This window comes from Cibotium barometz, chromosome 63 (genome assembly GCF_041138505.1).
Source record: "Cibotium barometz isolate CiBa-2024 chromosome 63, ASM4113850v1, whole genome shotgun sequence".
NCBI classification, from domain to species: Eukaryota; Viridiplantae; Streptophyta; class Polypodiopsida; order Cyatheales; family Cibotiaceae; genus Cibotium; species Cibotium barometz.
Genome location: NC_141108.1, coordinates 28913230 through 28934138, shown reverse-complemented (window position 1 = coordinate 28934138; position 20909 = coordinate 28913230). Strand labels below are relative to the sequence as shown.

Below are 20909 nucleotides of genomic sequence, written 5' to 3'. Positions count from 1 at the left end.
TTCGGAGACTAGTTTGCATGGAGGCTACAGGCTGAGCTGGCAATCTTCTGGGGTAATCCGATTTTGGCACGGGGGACCCTAATTGGATTGATACAAAGGAGTCTGTCTTTGAACTCTGGGACCCTGGCTTCCTTGGCCCACATAAGGAGATGGGAAATCCTTGAGCTAGTGCCCAAACCCATGACATCTGAAACACCTGTTCTCACTTCGAAGTTCTTCCCTCTGCATTCTTGAAAGAGCCAGAGTTCCTGAGAAAGAGCTTCGAGGAAAAGGTCTTCCTTCATTCTCGAAACTTCCTGTCTCCAGATTCTGATTGGGATCTTGGTGTCTCTTTGGAGGCAGAAGGTTGGAAGAACTTCCCGGGGTTTGGAATCTCTTGAAGGATGAGGGCGCTGGCTTTGGCGGGACTTTAACGATGAAGGCTTTGGCAAATTCCTTTGCCATCTTGATAGCTTTAGCCATGGAGACTCGCTTGGCATTCTTGAGAACAGGGTATCTAAAGGTTCGTACATTCCCTGAATGACCATAAGTTTCTCTTCGTCTAGCGGTGGTTGAGTACTTGAGGAGAAGAGGAAATGCCTGATGATATTCTTCAATAGTTTTGCTCCCCTGGTTTAGCTCTAAACATTCATTCATCTTGGTTTCTAAAAATCCGGGGAGACAAAATCTCTTCCTTAGATAAGCTTTGAGATCATTCCAGAACTGGGTGTTCCTATCCAGATGGTTGGTATCGCAATGGTTTCTCCATGCCACACTGGCTATTTCCACAATCCAGCCTCGCGTGAGAGCCATTTTTCTCATCTTATTGTATCCGGTGACATCAAAATATTCCTCCAACATGGCCTCAACCCACTTCTCCACTACCTCAGCCAAGTTCTCCCCTTCACCTTTGAAGGACCCTGGTTGAGTTCTGTGAAGGGCCTTGCGAACGTCGGGGTTAAGCTCTTCCTCAACAATGAGAGGATCTGGTTGTCGGCCACGGTTCTCTCACCTCATGATTCTACCAAAAATGATACATTATTAAATTTTTTTATTTTATTTTGTCAACGAGATTCTCAGACTTAAGAGGTTCGAAAAATAATTGCTTAAACAAGATAAACAATCTTGTTGTACATCTACGACATATGTCTGAGTAATAGATCTTGCTTCTTTAATTTGTCATATAATAAACAGTCACTTGTATAACAGGGAATTTTTCCACAAAACATTTCTTTATTTATATAAAGGTTGCAATATGTACATAGAGCATCTCGGCTCCATAAAGTCAAAATCTCCTCAAGAAATGCATAAGACGGTGGTACTAGGCTACATACATGCCTCGATACAAATGTTCCCTCACTGCCAAGGGAGCTACTATCTTACTCTTTGGAATAAAATGGCTAAGAAGTCTATAGATATGGTAGGAAAGTCTGAAATCTCGAGGCATAGGGTGATATAGAATAACACCATGAATCACATTTAGCGTCATTAGAATCATGGCCAATGGGATATTTTTCCTCAGCATCACGCACTGGTCTCAAGAGGCATGGACATATTGCCCTGCAAACCACTTGTGTTGCTGTCTCTCCACTGGATCTGGGAAATATAAATCCTCGAAATGGCTTGCGAGTCTTGCTCGGCTTGTTCAAGTCGTAGTGGAAGAGATGATATGCTTGAAGGCGAAAGCAATCATATCTTGTGACTGAGTGAGATCGGGAATACCGGATAAGCAGGGAACTTCCATCTATAAAACCAAATTCTTTTCTTTAAAATCTTCATTAATGAAGTTTAAGGAATGAAAATACAATACGTAAATGCTCTTTCTTATAAATTTCCAATAAGAATTCATTTTTCCTTATTAGCTTTCAACAAAGCTAATAAGGAAACAAAGCTAAGAATTCATTTTTCCTTATTAGCTTTCAACAAAGCTAATACCAGCTGTTGTGAGATCCCCTTCCCCTTCGCAATGCCCCCTCCGAAGGCGCTAGCAGTAGAAGCAGCATCAGTCTCTTGCGCAAGGCAGGGATCCACACTTGGGGCCTCGCCCACGAATATCCGGACAAGAGACTAGCTCGGGAGTTCCTCCGAAACCGAAACCAGAAAAAACTTCCCTCGCTTGGAACGCACGGGTGATTCCACCAGGAAAATTATCTAATGAGAGAATTAATCTAACGAGTCAAAGTCTTAACTAACCAAACTGATTTGACCAAACTCAAAAAGTCACCTGGTCAAATCAAGGAAGAGATTTGAACTTGGTCCATAGAATCATCGCTTTTTTCCCCTTTAGCGAGGCACAGCCGCGCTGATTCCCTCCCATAGAACAACCGTCTTCTTAGGACTTAATCTAACTAACATAGTCTGATTGTCACTATTTGTATCATAGGAATCCCCCAATCTAGCCTTAACCCCAACCGGCCCATGGGTTAGCCAACCGCCCAAACAGTGTATTGGTCGGATTCCTTTATAAAAATTTGGTTATGTTTTTCCTGGGTACCGAGGAAAAGAGTTCCCAGGCTCCCTAGCCGGCAGATCAAGCAAAATTAAAAGTAGTCATACCACTTACACACCCAATATGAAATTGCCATTTTAACAAACTCGGCTGGCTTTAAAACAATCTTTCAATGAAATCATACTTATGTGAGCATTTACTCATTTTTGAATATTTTCTTTTATTCTTTGGATTTATCTCATCCCAACACTTAGATTAATCCTATTGGCCCATTGGAACCTTAATTGGACCATAATCTAGAAATTTTTAAAAATCTAGACCCTTAGACTAAGGTTCCTTATACCATTTTTAATTGATTCCTAATGCACCTTGGAGAATTTATTTTGAACTTATATTTGAGGGAAATATATTTTAGATATTAGGAGAATTTTTATATCTAAAAATATCTCAATATTGAATTACCTCTCTCTAGAAATTTTCTTCTCTCTAGGCAAAAACAAGGAAAAATAATATTTTCTTGTATTCTAAAATAGGGAATGATTATAGAGGATTAAGGTAAAAGCTTATTCATTATTCAGGTTGAGGAGGAATCTTACATCCTCTCTCACTTGAAAAATGTGAGATGTCCTCATCTCACAAAGTGGGGGTAATCTTTTACCATCTCTTCTTCTTTCTCCCAGGTGGCGTCTTCTAGAGGGAAGAACTTCCACTTGACTAAAATCTTTTTGAGGATTCTTCTCCTGAGAACCTTCTTCCAAACGTCAAGGATTTTTTCAGGTTGGAGTACCATCTGGTTAGAGGAATCAATTGTTCATCATTAAGCACGTGACTCGGGCTGGGTATATATTTCTTAAGCAAACTGACATGGAATACATTATGTACCTTGAGATGGAGAGGCAGAAGAAGTTTATAAGTAGATCACCTACTTTCTTTAGCATAGGGTCCACAGTATCTGAAAGTGGAAGAGAGCTTCTTGTACTTCCCTAAAGGTAAGGAACTTCTTTTTGGTCATACTCGAATGAAGACCATATTTGATTCTTCCAACTCTCTCTCTGATCTCTTTTGCCTTAATATCTTTTACGGGCTGATTGCATTTGCTGGTCCATGTCATCAAGCATTTGTGTGGAAATCTCGACTCTGATCAATGGGTCGGAACAAGATAAACGATCTTATTGGACATCTAGGACATATGTCCGAGTAATAGATCTTGCTTCTTCAATTCGTCATATAATAAACAATCACTTATATAACAGGGAGTTTTTCCACAAAACATTTCTTTATTTATATAAAGGTTGCAATATGTACATAGAGCATCTCGTCTCCAGAAAGTCAAAACCTCCTCAAAGAAAATGCGATACTGGGCTACAAACATGCCCCGATACAAATGTTCCCTCACTGCCAAGGGAGCTACTATCTTACTCTTTGGAATAAAGCGGCTAAGGAGACTATAGATATGGTAGGAAAGTCTGAAATCTCAAGGCATAGGGTGATATAGAATAAAACCATGAATTACTTTTAGCCTCATCAGAATCATGGCCAACGAGATATTCTCTCTTAGCATCACGCTCTGGTCGCAAGAGGCCTAGACATATTGCCCTGCAAACCACTCGTGCTACCGTCTCTCCGCTAGGTCTGGAAAATATAAATCCTTGAAATGGATTGCGAGTCTGGCCTGGCTCGTTCGAGTTGTAGCAGAAGAGATGATATGCTCGAAGGAGAAAGCAGTCATATCTTGTGACTAAGTGAGATCGGGAATACTAGATAAGTCGCGAACTTTCATCTATAAAACCAAATTCTTTGATTTTGAATCTTCATTAATAAAGCTTAAGGAGTGAAAATACAATATTATATGATCTTTCTGAGTTTTTATTATAAATTTCTAATAAGAATTCATTTTTCCTTATTAACTTTCAATAAAGCTCTGATACCAGCTGTGAGATCCCCTCCCCCTCTCTGCGATGCCCCTTCGGAGGGCGCTGGCGGCGGCGAAAGCAACGTAAGTCTCTCTCTCGTGGGGCAGGGATCCACACTCGGGGCCTTGCCCATAGATATCTGGACAAGAGACTAGCTCGGCAGCTCCTCCGAAATCGAGCCCGGAAAAAACTTCCCTCGCCTGGAACGCACGGGCGATTCCACCACCAGGAAAATTATCTAACGAGAGAATTGATCTAACGAGTCAGAGTCTTAACTAACCAAACTGATCCGACTGAACCCAAAAGTCACATGGTCAGATCAGGGAAGAGACTTGTACTTGGTCCATAGAATCATCGCTTTTTTCCCCTTTAGCAAGGCACATCCGCTAATTTCCTCCCATAAAACAAGGTCTTCCTAGGACTTAATCTAACTAACGTAATCTAATCGTAACTCTTTGTATCACATGAATCCCCTGATCCAGCCTAGCCGGCCCATGGGTTAGCCAACTGCCCAACCATTGTATTGGTGGGATTTCTTTATAAAAAATTGGTTATGTTTTGCCCGGGTACCGAGGAAAAGAGTTCCCAGACCCCCTAGCTAGCGGTTCAAGCAAAATTTAAAGTAGTCATACCACTTACACACCCAATATGAAATTGCCATTTTAACAAATTTGGCTGGCTTTAAAACAAATTTGGCTTTAAAATAAATTGCCATTTTAACAAATTTGGCTAGCTTTAAAACTTTTTGCCATTTTAACAAATTTGGCTGGCTTTAAAACAATCTTTCAATGAAATCATAATATTATTGATCATAATCCTCCAAAATATTGAGTCCATTGTTTTACAAAATATATCATCTGGACTCTCCGTTGAAGACCAGCCGGTCAACCAATGAGATCCAATATCAAAATTTAGTTCACAAATGTAATTCTTTTCAGTTCATCCGTATCTTCCTCGACGTACGCATGGGTGTCCTAGCAACTGCGAGCCCGTGCATCACCTGGTCAAAACCCTCTAGGATCCTACTTAGGTGTCCTAGCACTTCACTCAGGAACTGCTTCATCGGTCCTCGCCCATCGTAGTGGAAGCGCACCATTTTAACCATACGGAGGTTGGTCAAGACCTCGGCGGGCTTTGTCGCGACGAGCGACGTCCCTCGACGAGTCCATGCCAGCTATTGCAACGAGTCTCTCCTTAGTTAAACACATACTAAATGCTTCCTCCAGCATTCTGGCATAAAACAGTCCTTTAAAAGAAAACAGAGATTCTATGCAAGTAGAATTCTCAGTATGAGATTGGTTCCACAAAACCCTTTTCCCTTAATCTAGATTTTCTAATGAGAATCATTGATCTCTCATCAAGGTAGTCTACCTATCATTTGACTCAATTTTTGACTAGATTCTTGGTGATTTCGGTTAAGGGAAAATTATGCTAATTGAATGGTAATCTATTCTTTGTGTCAAGAATTGGAATTGGTCTCGAGGTTTTTGCTTGATTTAGATTCGAGAGATGGGCAAGTAGTTTACTAGCCGCCCCTCTCATACTCGTGGTCTAACCAAAATTATTCTGTTTACTTTTAACTTTGATTCCTAAGGGTTTTCTTCAGATAAAAATCTACTGATCTTCTAACCATAAGGAAAATTCTAACTTTATGAAATTGATTCCTTCCTAACCACAATAGATTAAGAAATAGTTCTATAGGAGAATATCAGGATTTTATAAAAATACTTTTCTTCCATTAATCCAATTTTGGGTAAATATCAATTTGGTGATTTATCCACATAAAGTATCTAAGAATATTCTTTCCACCAATTTAGATATCCACGCTAATTTTCTAGGTGGAATTATGGTGAAAATTCCTGTTTTGTTATCAAAATTAATTTAAACTTTTTTCTACTTAAAATACCATAAAAATTCCTCTTTTAATTAAATACAAATATCCTTTTTTTTAATATGCTTAAAATTCTACTTTTTGCATTTAAATGAATGAATTTTAAATGTCATGGGAATTCCTATTTTATCATTTAAAAGTTCTTATATATAAAATAATTTTTTCTAAAATTTCTCTTTTTTTAATCAAATAAAAATATCCATTATTTTGAATATGCCACAAATTGCTCTTTTTTTAAATTAAATAAAAATATCCATTATTTTGAATATGCCACAAGTTGCTCTTTTTGCATTTAAATGATTGAATTCCAAATGTCATGGGAATTCCTCTTTTATCATTTAAAAAATCTTATACATAAAGTAAATTTATCAAATATTTATCTTTTTCTTAATTAAATAATTAAAAAAAAGTATTCTTTCCTAAATATGATCAAAATAATTCTTTTTGATTTAAATTTCTAAACCTACAATATGGTAGGAATTCCTCTTTTAGTATATGCAAATAAGATATGTATTTTTTTCAGAAAAATTTACCATAGCTTTGCTGCTGCTATTAGTGATAATTTTTAATTTTTCTAAAATAATAAAACATTGTAATGAAAATATGATATAAGATCTATTTTTAAGCGTAAATCTAAACTATGAATTTAAATCATAATTTTAACCATAGTCATAAACTTAATTATGATTATTCCACTAGATTAAGCTAGTTCCATTATTCATCTTTTTCCAATTTGATAGGGTAATCTATTTCTCATTTAGAATCAATTACAGTAGTTTTTAACTACTTATAAATAATCTAAAAGAATTAACCATTATTTTGTTAATGCAAAATCATGAAAATATCATTTTCTTAATCTCTAGCTTATCAAGCCTAGAATTTGGTTTTGAAATAGGAAATTAGAGAGAAGCTCCAAGCTCCCCCCAAAAGTAGAGGAAAATTAAGGGATAATAGAAAATATGATTATTTTAATGTAATACTGGCATGGTATAGCTCACAAATGATAATACAAAGGAATGAGGGTCTATATATAGGTGAAGGAGTTAACTAAATAAGTCCAACTGGGTTCTAGAATTTTCTAGCTTCAGTTTGACTCAATTTGGAAAAGATTTGGACCAGTTTGGCTCCCTTTTTGATCTAGTTTGATCCAGGAGAGAGGAGAGATAAAAATATCAAAAATTTTTGAATTAAAAAACCCTTCCACACATGTGAAAAAGGCACCTACCTCAAAGGCACCCCTCTCCTTACCAAGGTGTCAAAAATTCATCATTTCTCCAAAATATCTCGTTTTTAAAGTAATATCTCTTAATTTTTAACTAATAAACCTTGTGCTCAGTCAACTCTTCATCTTATGTGAGCATTTACTCATTTTTGGGTATTTTTTTAATTCTTTGGATTTATCTCATCCCAACACTTTGATTAATCCTATTGGCCTATTGGAACCTTAATTGGACCATAATCCAGAAATTTCTGAAAATCTTGCCCTTAGTCTAAGGTCCCTTGTACCATTTTTAATTGATTCCTAATGCACCTTGGAGAATTTATTTTGAACTTTTGTTTCAGGAAAATATATTTTAGATATTAGGAGAAATTTTATATCAAAAAATATCTCAATATTGAATTACCTCTCTCTAGAATTTTTCTTCTCTCTAGGCAAAAACAAGGAAAAACAATATTTTCTTGTATTCTAAAATAGGGAATTGAGGTAAACGCTTTTTCATTATTTAGGCTGAGGAGGAATCTTACATAAGCTATTGTGTGAATGTTGAGTTCCACATAAAAGAATGTGGAAAAGGGAGTGTAAGAGGTGCAATGCTTGTCTAAGAAGGGACAAGCGGTTATAGGCTTGAAAGAAGTCCATGGTTGAGAACATTGGAAAGAGTGATGCTCATGGAAGAAGGGCAATGTTTGGTGGAAGCCTTTGAAGCTTTCACATTGGTTTGTAGCTTGGTTTCTTGATAGAAGCACCCTTGAGTGGTGCATTTGAGGGAGAAGCATGTAGTTTTTGGAGCTCAATGGGATCTCATGGTAGCCATGTCAATGGCAATGAAAATCCCAAGGAGGAGACTTGTTGGTTGAGGCAAATGAGAGATAGTTGATGTGTGAAGCCAATTCCATCATGGAGGAGCTACATATGGAACTCACGAAGCTCAATGGTATTGTGGCCATGCTGATGGCCAAGTTCAAACTTCAGAGAAAGTTGAGAGGCAAGTGATGGAAAGCCTGCGAACAATCTACAAGAATAAAATCCTTGCCAACAAGTGCTGATGAAAACAAAAGGCTACTACTACAAGGACAGTGAGAAGAACAAGGCTATAGGGCCACTCGACCCCATCCCTGGTGGTGGTGGAGCCCTAGGAAGGCGAACATGGCACATTACATTGGTTAGGTGGATGTACAATTGCTCCACGCACAGGAGATGGAGCCACTCCACCCCATCCTTGGCGGTGGAACCCTGGTAACTGCTCGGACATGGGACATTAGGTTTGTTAAGGGGACGTACAGTTGCTCCACGCACAGGAGACGGAGCACCTCCCAAATGAGGTCCAGACTCAGGTGGATTGTCTAGGGGTGGCCCTCGTTGTCATCATAAGTCTCTATGAAGTACAAGAAATTGAGGAGGTCCAAGCCTTAGGGTTCCAAGGTGGGCAAGCTGCTGAGCTCGATCTGCTCTAGAAGGACCATGATTGTAGGATCAGTGATAGCCCTATGTTGACAATCCTAATATGGGATTGATCATGGTGATAGACATAAGATTAAGCATAAATATAAAGGTGGATTAACCCACAAAAGAAACTCTATGATTAGAGAGATAGAGAGAGATTGCACACTCAACAATCAATTCTATTGCAATATGTTGTAAACCATACAATGATATAGGTCTTCTAGCCTTATCCCACTTCACACATCATCATGACATGTGGCACTCCCTTTTCCATATTTTTCTATGTGTCTCTCAACATTCACACAATATATTATGTGGCATTCTTTCCCTACCACAATATCTAGCACCTCTAAGGTGCTTTCCCACACACACATAAACCGAGCTTATATGTTTCAACACCCCCTCTTAAGCAAGGTGTTCTCACTCCCCTATCACCCATACAATTTAGCATTTCCCTCATGCAACGCGTCTCTCACCACTCCCCCTCAATGATAAATTGGAGTGTTTAACAAGTGTGTGTACATGTGCCTAGCCAACCTAGACACGAAGTCCTTTTTGAACATAAATGTTTGGGTGGTAACTAACCCATGTGCATGCACCTTGCACGTGCATCGCCCATGCACACTACTACAAAACCATTTTGAGCTTCTTGGTGAGCTCAGGTATAGTTACCCTCATACAATGGGTGAAAAAAATACAAACCATTTTGGCCGCACTCTGGCAGGGGACCCACATGTGAATGCATCCTCACAATACCATCCCATTTTGACGGCATGTGAACATTATGTGTGTGTGGTAGAAATAACAAAATCTTCCAAAGCATGTGAAGTAGGTGTGTGAATCAACCCTTAATTTTAAGGGTTAAAGAAATTTATCAAGAAATGAGATATATATATATATATGCGCCCCTTGAATACACCAATTGTTTCTGCACTGCAGGTATGCTAGTTTGCTACCATTGGGGACCACCAGCTCATCTTCTCACGGCTACTCTGGAGCTCCCATGGCGACCTTCAATCACCAAGATTTACCTTGTCTTATCCACAACTTCCTCCGCCAACACTACCTTCTATGCTTCAATTTGGTTGCTGGAGCAAATCTCACAAGACTTGCGCTCACGATTGTGTGTTATCATAGAAGAGATCTCTTGCTCTTCTTCGTTGTAGATTCTTCTCCTATACACTACCATGAGGTTGTTGTGCCACCAATTTTCTCATCATACATCTTGTTTATGTGTTGTAAACAAACTTTTGTAGCTGTTGTTTGCTTCTCTTCACGGGTTATGCATAGACTCCTTGGCTCAAGCTTATTGTTGCTCTGCATTATGGTCATGCCACCTTTCCTTACTATTTTGAACTCTATAAGGTCATGCACTGGCTATCTGCTCTGCTACTACACTATGCTTTTCATACTTCATCATTTTCTACTAATGCAGATGTGCTCTCTCTCTTGGTCATCTTTTATAGCTATCCTCACTACAATGCTTATAGCTTTTACCTTGGTATTTGATGCTTCTCAAGCATATTTTTGATGGCCTATAAATAGTTTTTTTTCTTGTCAATGTGCTACTTCCTCCTTTGTTGTTTAAGCACCTTTATCTTGCTACCCTTCACCTCTCTATGGAGTGCGTCAATAAAGCGAGCCGAGAGCAGCGAGCCGAGAGCAAAAATCACACAGAATACAAAAATAGATTATCCCCTTCAAGCGAGCAGATTTGTGCTTGTGCTGCTCTCTAAAACATTGACATAACACTGAACTTAATTATTAAATGACTGAAAACATTGACATAACACTGAACTTAATTATTAAATGACTGAAAACATTGACATAACACTGAACTTAATTAAATCAATCAATATAAGTGTGTTATTTATATAGCGCACAGAGTACAAAAAGTTTAATTGATATTCTCAAAATATTCTCAAAACATTATAAGTATATCCTATAATTGTTGTGGGTGGCTCCTCTGAGATCTTGTGAGCATCTCTTTCAAAATATAATTAGGAATCTTTGGCTGATGGATATGCATATTATTGTTCACATCCTGTCCAAGAATCATCAGGAAAACAAAGTAGATATGTTTGCAGGCAAGATATGGTTTTCTTTTGACCAACCTATCATTGAATTCTGCACACGAACATATTGGGTGGTTCTGAATGGTTACTTCAATGGGTAGGGCTTCTTTGTTCTGGATTTCCCTCACTTTAAATATTTCCTTCTGCCCTTCCATTTGAACATGTCCTCCCATAATTTCTACATTCATATCTAACGCAGCACTGATCTGTGCATATGCAGCTTTCGATATACCTTTTCGATAGGGGTATTTTTGCTTATCTTCCTCAAGAATTTTTTGCTTGTTTTGTTCACTCTCTTGAAGCAAACTATTTGGAATCTGTACACCAATCTCAAATCCAGCTTTTACTAAATCATGAGCTTCCCTGACTTTCAAGTGTGTACCTGTTGCTATTGGCCAAACATTAGGAACACTTGCAGGTGGATGTAAGATTGTCTTTGTAGGCTTCCAAGTGTGTCGAACATCATTATTACAGAAATAGCAGTACTTTTCTTTCCTCCAAGAAGATAATTGACAATCACTCCAAAAGCATGGTGCCACTTCTCCGCCTCGTAGCTTTCTGCTACATTTTTTTCCTCCTACCCAATGGTTACATTCTACTCTATTGAAGATCGGAATCCTGCGCAATGCCCACTTTGTCTGATGAATATCTTGCTCTAATGATTGAAGTGCTACGTCACCTTCTTCTGGATTTATTGATGCTTGCCCTTTTTCATGCTTATCCACTGTCACATAAACAAACTCTGGTCGGTGGCTAGAGCTCCCTACATTCCCCTCATGGACCTCATGAAGTGGACGTTTAGCTCGAATAGTCTTTTTCTCACCCTTGAAATTTATCCTGTTTGTAAACATTGGAGTGCCCATCACTGCATCATCAATTGCCCTTGAAGTAGCAGCTGGAGAAGGGCTTGAAGTTTGTCTGGAAAGAGCTCTCTCAATTAATATCTCTAGGTCAGGCCCTCCACCTATATATTTTCCTTCCATAAAAGCCATTTGACGAGCACACTGGAAGTAAGCATTGATGAGATCTGAAACACATGCATCATACAAACTAATTTTATGTTTGTATCCTTCTCCTGCTAGCCAACTAGCATGCTTGGCTTCAGAGAGGTTCGTCCGTGGTACCAGAGCATTTACAATAGGCTCACCATCCTGTTCATTAAAAACCCATTGCACAAAGATAAACCCAAACCAGTAGGTTTTTTAATTACTGCTATTGAATTAAGTTCATAGAAAAAAAAACATACATAACATACCTTAATAATAAAATGACCCCAACGACTTGCTCTATAGTGCCACCAACTAAGCCAACTATCTAGCTTGGGAATGTTTCTGTCTGCTGCCTTTCCTGTTGCCCACCATGCACGTATCTTACGGAATTGCACTAAAGCATCCTCTTTGGTTGGTGCAGTCCTCCACCTCTCACACATTTCATTGTGTTTTTCCATATGTTGAGCATATATATACTTTTGTGTATGCACTCGAAGATTGTCCTTCCAATGAAAAAGGCAAGATCTCTCCTTTCCTACCATCTCATCTCCATTGTTATATACTAACCTAATAGCATTCCAATTTACACCTGCTTCGTCGGCCATGAAGCCAAAAAAGTTTGCTGATTTCCCAGTATGGTCGATCATAACTGCATTCAAATTTTCCCAAAACATTATCTGTGCTGTCTCATCCTCCTCTCTAAACTCACAAGTTGCAATTGTGAGTAGCTCTCCAATCCTGCAAGAAGAGTATTTGGAAGATTATTGTATTGTAACAACTCAGTCGAACAGTCATTTCATTTTGAAAAGAGAATAAAAATTAAAACATACGTGTGATCATACACATGTGCACCCATTGTGTGCCAATCATTCTCCACTCGGTGTACATGATCAAAACAAACCCATGAATGTCGAAGGTCTCGATCCCCCGCAGCATCCATTCTATTGACAATATCAACGCCAGAGCCAGGGCCAGTTGTGGACATCTTGAAAAGATAGCACCTCTCATCACTTTTGGTTGCTTGCAAGGGAAACCTTGATCCGTGGAAGAACTGAAAGTGGCATTTTCTTTTTAACTCTAGGATAGCCTCAAATCCATCACCTAGTGCTCGACTTGTCTTTCGACTTTGCATTACCATCTGCTTCACCCTACATTTACCAAGTTGGTTAAGAAATTACATATATATATATATATATATATATATATATATATATATATATTCAATAGAGAAGAACTTACTTTTTGAGATTTATTAAAGATATTAGCTCTTGAGACATCTCCTGGAGTTCCCTCTCTGACATAAACTCTCCAATCACTTTATCATCGTCAGTGAAAGCCTTCAAAACCAACTCCCTGGCAACAATCATTCGTACCTTTCGTGGACCCGCATTATGGTCCATCTGAACAACACGAGCTACTAAGGCTTTAATGTTTCGCATAGATGCTCGACACATGCCTCTAGCAATTGTGTGTGTATGTTTCCCATAGTGAAGGAACAATCTACTATGGGAGTGATCTTTAGGCATAAAATAGTAGGCAGACACTGAACATGTTTTTATGCACATTGGAACATGCTTACAAAAGAAACACTCTAAGTTTCCATAACTTCCCAAAGCCAAACATCCTTCATTTGGGGATTTCAATAATTGGCCATTCCAATGGAGCCTATTCGGTGATTTGTTTCGAAATCGATAAGTGCATCTTTCATTCATACACTGGAAGGTACCCCCACAAAAACTCTTTCTCAAAATAAAAGATTTATTAGTTCTTGTTTGTGTCTGGGGTTTTGTCCATGCATTTCCTTCATATTTGTGCTCCATACCCTCCATGCCCTTCCCATCTAAAAGCTCATAAATGCAATTTTCTTCATACTTCTTAGGGAGCTCCTTGACTTTTCCTTTGAATGTGCATTCATTTATAATATTATGGAATATGTCATTGGGCGGCAAAGTACGAACAATTTGGAAGGCAGATACTGCAGTGTCAAATGCAGGATCACCTTCCTCAATGTCAATTAAATTATCTGCATGCACCACCTTTTCCATGTCCTCTTCATCCAAGTCACTAGGAAAAAAATCAACAATCCAAAGTCAACAATTGAAACAAGAAAGATAACCTCACTATATTTTACCATGTTTCAAAAGTTGAAATGTCACTCACATAGGTGAGGTCTTGCTGCTAGATCCAGAAGGAATATCCCCAGGGGTAGGGAGTGGTGTTGATGTAATGGCTACTTTTGCAACATAAAATGATGACAGGGTATTATCTAAGATATAATACCCATGTTCACCAATCCCATGGTACAAGGGAATTGTCCCTATGCTCTCAAAACCATCATCAGTTTGCAATAGACCTTCAATAAAAATTTCATGTTCTGCACCTAGTTTTTCTTTCATTAATTCGGCTGATAATAAACATTTCCCATGTGAAAATGACAGTCTAAAAAGAGGGCCTCCAACTTTGTGTAGAAAAATCTGAACATCTGACTCAGAATCCCTACATTTCAGGAATACATTCCAAAAGAAAGTATAATGTGAGCACACATATCCATTAATATTCAAAACAAAGTAATACTATATACATTACACTAAAGCTAATAAAACGACTACGTGAGAAAAAGGCATAGGCTTCCTTTGGAATGAAAGTCTAATGAAAGGACAAGCTGGAAAAGCTATTTTTTAGTATATTTACTCACTAGTTTGAAAGACTACTAAAACAGACTATTTCTAGACTATCAACCCATCACAAAAAAAAATATAGATGTTGCAATCAATCAACTCGTGGTAAAACTCCTTCTTCTCTTTATATGTTATTTCTCATGCACTGTTTTGCCATTGCTTCTTATTAGGTTGCCATTGCTTCTTATTAGTTCACCCTCAAGCTGCTCTCAGACCACCCTCCTCTTAAGATACAATGGAGCTGCTCTGTCTTTCTATTTATATATTACTATCTCTAGTTTTCTCAACATTTTCAGAGGGTGATACAGTAACGTTGTACTCCCTAAATATATCTGCACAGTAACGTTATACTCCCTAAATATATCGCTGAAGTACAACAACGTTGAAGATGAAGATGTCTGCTGCGCTCATGTTGCAACTCTCACCCTCACGACAAAGGGCATCACCTGCCCGAGCATCACCTGCCCGAAAGAGAGTATGTTCTTTTACGTTTTTTAAATGTGCGTTTTTTCCTTGCGTTTGTATTTTGTGTGTGGGGCCAAGACCATGAATGTACTGGCTCCTCCTCTTCATTGTATAGCTAAAGATGGCCACGTACTGGCACAAGATGGTCATTGTAGAGCTTTAAGGATCAAGTGCGCTGAGCGCACTTGATCTAGGAGGCCCCTACACAGGCATGTCTTGTCTATCCATGGAGGCATCCACATTAGCAAAAGATGTCTATGTTTTTATTAAAAATAAGGGCTCAACATGCCCATCAAAAAATTTAGACCTCAACATGGCCACTGTAGAGCTAAACATTGGCTTATGCTTTATCTGCAGAGCTAACATGGTTATTGTAGAGCTTCCTGGATCAAGTACGCTCAGCGCACTTGATCCTGGAGGCCCTACACAGGCATGTCTTGTCTATCCATGGAGGCATCCACATTAGCAAAAGATGTCTATGTTTTTATTAAAAATAAGTGCTCAACATGCCCATCAAAAAATTTAGACCTCAACATGGCCACTGTAGAGCTAAACATTGGCTTATGCTTTATCTGCAGAGCTAACATGGTTATTGTAGAGCTTCCTGGATCAAGTGCGCTCAGCGCACTTGATCCTGGAGGCCCTACATAGACATGTCTTGATCCAGTAAAAAAATTTACACCTTACATAGACACCTCAACATGGCTACTTACTGTAGAGCTAAACATGGCCACTGCAAAGCTATCTGGAGGCTTCATCTGCAGAGCCATTGTAGAGCTTCCAGGATCAAGTGCGCTCAGCGCACTTGATCCTAGAGGCCTTACATAGACAGACCTACATAAACATGGACCTACATAAACATGTCTTGATCCAGCAGAAAATTTACACCTCAATATGGCCACTGTAGAGCTAAACATGGCCACTGCAAAGCTATCTCGAGACTTGCATGTGCAGAGCCATGACTATGCCATCATAGTCATTGTAGAGCTTCCAGGATCAAGTGCGCTCAGCGCACTTGATCCTGGAGGCCCTACATAGACATGTTTTGATCCTCAATATGGCCACTGTAGAGCTAAACATGGCCACTACAGAGCTATCTCGAGACTTCATCTGCAGAGCCATGACTATGCCATCATAGTCATTGTAGAGAATGAGTTTTTACATTGGCCATTAAAATCCAGATTGTAATCAATAGCAGTACATTATTACAAGCAGAGAGCTAAACATGGCCACTGCAAAGCTATCTCGAGACTTGCATGTGCAAAGCCATGACTATGCCATCCTTGTCATTGTAGAGCTTCCAGGATCAAGTGCGCTCAGCGCACTTGATCCTGGAGGCCCTACATAGACATGTTTTGATCCTCAATATGGCCACTGTAGAGCTAAACATGGCCACTACAGAGCTATCTCGAGACTTCATCTGCAGAGCCATGACTATGCCATCATAGTCATTGTAGAGAAGGAGTTTTTACATTGGCCATTAAATAAAAAAATCCAGATTGTAATCAATAGCAGTACATTATTGCAAGCACAGAGAGATAGAGAGAGGGGGACTTACATGCTTGCAAACACGCAGAGGATATTTGCAGGTGATAATTGTAGAAGAGGATAGTTGTAGACGACAGCTGCAGAGAATAGAGTAGAAGATAGTTGTAGAAGACGATAGCTGCAGAGGATAGTCGTAGAAAATGGTTGTAGAAGATAGTTGCACGAGTGTACCTTTCCTTCCAGCCGTTGCAGAGGAATGAAATCCTTTTTGGGAAAAGGTTTTTTCGAGCACTTTGTTATTAATGATTAGGAATTTACAGCCTTGAATAATCCGTATACTTTGTGCCAACCCGAGATTATTTTCAACCTTGAATAATCCGTATATTTTGCGCCAACCCTGCCAACCCATGATTATACAACCTTAAATAATCCGTATACTTTGTGCCAACCCATGCCAACCCATGATTATACTACCTAGAATAATTCGTGTAGTTTACTTTACTTTTTGGGGGAAGAGTTATATCTTTGAAAATGGACACCAACTCCCAACGTTATGTGACTAGATCTTCTTGTTCTCAAAAAGATTGTTGTTTTGCTGGTATGGATTCCTTACTACCTCCTTCTAAACACTCCAAAAAATTACAGGCAAGAACAACCGAGAGGGTGTCTCGAGGATTGTTTGATGAGGAAGTTCAGAGTCAAGGCCAAGTGTTGATGGAGAATGATAGACATGAGAATGAGAGAGACAGGGATGACAGACAAGAAGAGGATGAGAGACAGAATGATAGAGAGGATGAGAGACAAGAGGATGAGAGAGAGGATGATGATAGAGAGGAAGATAGACAGGAGGATGAGAGAGAGGATGATGACAGAGAGGATGATAGAGAGGATGATAGAGAGGAGGATGAGAGAGAGCATGATGATAGAGAGGATGATAGACAGGAGGATGAGAGAGAGGGTGATGATAGACAAGAAGATGGGAATGATAGAGAGGATGATAATGAAGAAGAAGAAGGTGGAGACACATTGACAACTGAGACAAGAAAAACAGAGAGCATCAAAGCAGAAATTTTCGGAAAGATCCTTAAAACCTCTACTCCAACTGCATTCATCGATCGAATTAGAGTTAGATTCAGCACCCCCCCCCCAAGATCCCCTTGTGTAGGCTTCTTCCAACAGAGGCCATAAGGAGACTATGCCCCAGTACTGATAAGAACCTTGGTCGAGCATTCAAGAACCTTGGTGGGTATCTTGAAAGCAAGGGGGCGTTCACGGTGTCCATGTTTGATTTGGATGGAGAGGAGACTCCTCTGACTGAAGAAACAACATTGTCATGGAGTTCAACATGGAGGGATGTGAATGGAACTTTTGAAGAGTCTCTCAGAAATATGCCAGAATGGGGACCGTTCATCCAGGGTAAAATGATGCATGTACTAGATGGAAACAACCGCTATAAATCTTGGATGGATTTGATTGCTCAAGGTGAGGGTGATTTGAAATGTTTTTATCTATTTATACAATTTTATGTATGCATCTAATATAATTTTATCATCTTCTTTCCTTTTACTCAGAATTTCCAAATGACATCTCTAAGCATTGTCTGGTGGCCTGTGACTTTCTACAATTCGAGAAGGCTGACGTTGGAGAGCTGATGTTTTCTCTTTCCAGATTGAATAAGTATATGTTTTATTATTTTTCTCTTTTTTGCTCTTGGCATTGATTGCATGATGTTGCTTCAACTCTCTGCATTGGTTGTACTAGGATGCATGACTATGCCTTTGTACCAACAACTTTTGGGGATAGGCTCTTCCAAATAAGGAGAATTGGTGAGTCCGATAAGACTACCCTCCTTGCAGAGCTCGATGATGAGGACAAGGCTTGGATGGAGAATGAAATGAAAAAGTGCCCCACTTGTGGCAAAAAAAGCTGGTTTTCTGTTCCAATAAATATATTGGCATGGCTTGTGTTTAAGGTATGCAAGATATTAAAGGTGTGCAAGATCTACTTAATTATGCGAAATATGTTTAATGTATGCAAGAGTAATTTTGTAATTAAATGGACTCTGTAGGACGATATGGAGATGAAAATCGAGGACAAGGCTAAGGGCATGGATGTAGACGGAAGGGCTAAGGTGATAAGAGAGGTAGAAATTCTGTATAAGAATAGGGTGGGAAAGTTTGCCCGCATAGCAGACCCTGCCAATGGAGAATACTTTTGGCGTGTTGTTTTGTCACTTCCTTGGCATGCAGCAGGGACCCATATTGCGACAGAAGAGAAACTGAACATGATTGGGGCTGCACAAGTTAGGGATGAAGATAAGGCATTCTTAGTTCGAATGTTGGATAATTCACAAGCTAGCATTCGAGAGATAGAGTACTTGCCTAAAGACAAAGCAAAAGCTAGAGAGTGGCTACATTCATTTGTGTTCTGGCTACAAATAAGTTCTTATGGCTCCAAGCTTCTGGAGGAGATTGAAAATTGTGATAGAATCTCCTTACCTTCCATTAATTCCTTTATAAACTATGTCGTCTTTCATCGACGAAAGTATTTCAAAAAAGCTTTCAGAGTTCATCAGGGGGATATAAAATTTAGCAATGATATGGACACACAAAAAGGGCTACGCTCTGCAACACATCGAGTTGTTTATAGGTAAAAAAAAAACTTGGTCAATTTTATTTCTTCTCCTTATGCTTCTTATATAGCCTATTGACTTTAGTTTTCCTTTCCATTTGGAATTTAGATGGCTGCTGAAAGAGGTGGATAGTGGTGTAGTACAGGCCATACCACCTCTTGTGTTGTTATGGATTTGCAAGGATACTCCACGATATATATATGCGGATCTGCACCTTGGGAGAGTAAGTGTTTTCTGTAATCATGGTCATGATGATAAAATGTATGTATGATGATAAAACGTATGTTATCTATTTTTGAAATGCATGGTTAGCCTCTATCAAGTGTTGAAAAGACAAGATGCCCCTGGTGGCTAGACATGGAGAGGTTTGTTGTGCCAGATGAAGAAATTCAATTACATGATCAACACTTAGCTATATTGGCTAAGATGACCATAGTGGAGGGTTCTGATGAGGTAACCATAAGTTGTCTCTGATTTTTGCACGATGATAAAGTTTTTTGATGAGGTAATTTATAACCATAAGTTGTCTTTGTGCAGAGTATACCATTGACTGCAGTACGTGGCTGCTCTACGAGCTCTCATGCCACATCTATAGCCTCTACATCTAGAATGCACCCTCTACCAGTTAACCTAGGGAGGGATATAGTGAGTCAAGCATTGGTGGATGCAAATAGGAGACAAAGAGAAGTACATCAAACAACAAGTACTTCGGGCAATGTACATGTAGCCTCGTCTATGATCCAACCAGCACCTTTGAAAGGTGATATCATGCCGTTAACAGTAGTGTATGTTTATTGGGGTGATAAATATTTTTCTCTTACCAATCAATCTTCTTCTGTGTTTCTTCTTGCATTGTGGGAATTCGCAGGCATGGTATATGCATTCAATACCTCCATCGAGGACCTTGCAAGGGACTGTAAGAACATAGAAGGGCCATCCCCTCTATTCAAACATGTTTTGGAAGCCATGAATGTGCTTTGTAATAAAGGAAAAGTCCATGGGAAAAGGACTGACTATTGTGTGGAGATGGTGTTTGTAGACTTCCCCTCAAACCTCGTTGTTGAGGGTTGTTTGGGACACAGAGTGCCACCTTGGAATGTGGTTAGCGAAAGTCTATATGAGGCAACTTTTCAATTTGTAGACTTTTGTCTTAATGATCATGGCTTCATAACATGCCTTTATACAATGGAAGAAGGAGTGAAGATAGAGCATGAGGCAACATCTAGAGGATTTGTGGTCTTTCATCGACAAGTGGTCAAATGCACTCCACTAGTGGGAAAGAAGATGGGACAACTTGTAACAAAGGTAGCTGCACACTTCTCTTCTACAAAAATTCTTATGTCTATGTCTATTTCAACTTATAGCCTAAGGAATTCACTACTATTTGAATGGATTTCATTACAGGTTGCATGTCTTATTCTATCTGTTTTTGTACGCTCAAGTACACCAAGGCAGTATTTACGGATGTATGGAGATAAGGTGGAAGAGCAAAATCTTGGGAGTGAATTAGATCTGGAACAAGACCTCATTCAAGATATGTAAGGGATCGACTCTGGATCTGTGATTAAAAACAATGTCTATGTATTTAGGGTTTAGGTTTTTGGGTCTCTCATCTCTGTGTTTATGTAGTGTTCCTGAAGAGGATATGGTAAAACGAAAGGGAAAGCCTTGGAGAGGTGGTTGCC

At 39.1% G+C, this 20909-nt stretch overlaps 1 protein-coding gene across 1 annotated transcript; it reads right to left on the bottom strand.

Annotated features, from left to right (window-relative positions):
• Window positions 1-10728: 10728 nt before the first annotated feature.
• On the bottom strand, window positions 10729-14006 carry LOC147603923 (uncharacterized). Its single transcript, XM_086796340.1, has 6 exons — window positions 13920-14006; window positions 13201-13361; window positions 12792-12902; window positions 12551-12699; window positions 12228-12319; window positions 10729-12123 (listed from the first exon to the last, which is right to left on the bottom strand). Exons 1-6 carry the CDS (start codon window positions 14004-14006, stop codon window positions 10840-10842), a joined length of 1884 nt encoding a protein of 627 aa, XP_086652466.1. The 3' UTR covers window positions 10729-10839.
• Between the last annotated feature and the right edge of the window lie 6903 nt (window positions 14007-20909).

Excerpts from the sequence above, each read along its gene's own strand:
- LOC147603923 (XM_086796340.1), bottom strand. The coding sequence starts at position 14,006 with ATGGAAAAGGTGGTGCATGCAGATAATTTAATTGACATTGAGGAAGGT. Across the intron at positions 12,903-13,200 it reads TCTTTAATAAATCTCAAAAA|AATGGATGCTGCGGGGGATC; the intron begins GTAAGTTCTTCT and ends TATTGTCAATAG. Across the intron at positions 12,124-12,227 it reads GGGGTCATTTTATTATTAAG|GATGGTGAGCCTATTGTAAA; the intron begins GTATGTTATGTA and ends TTTAATGAACAG.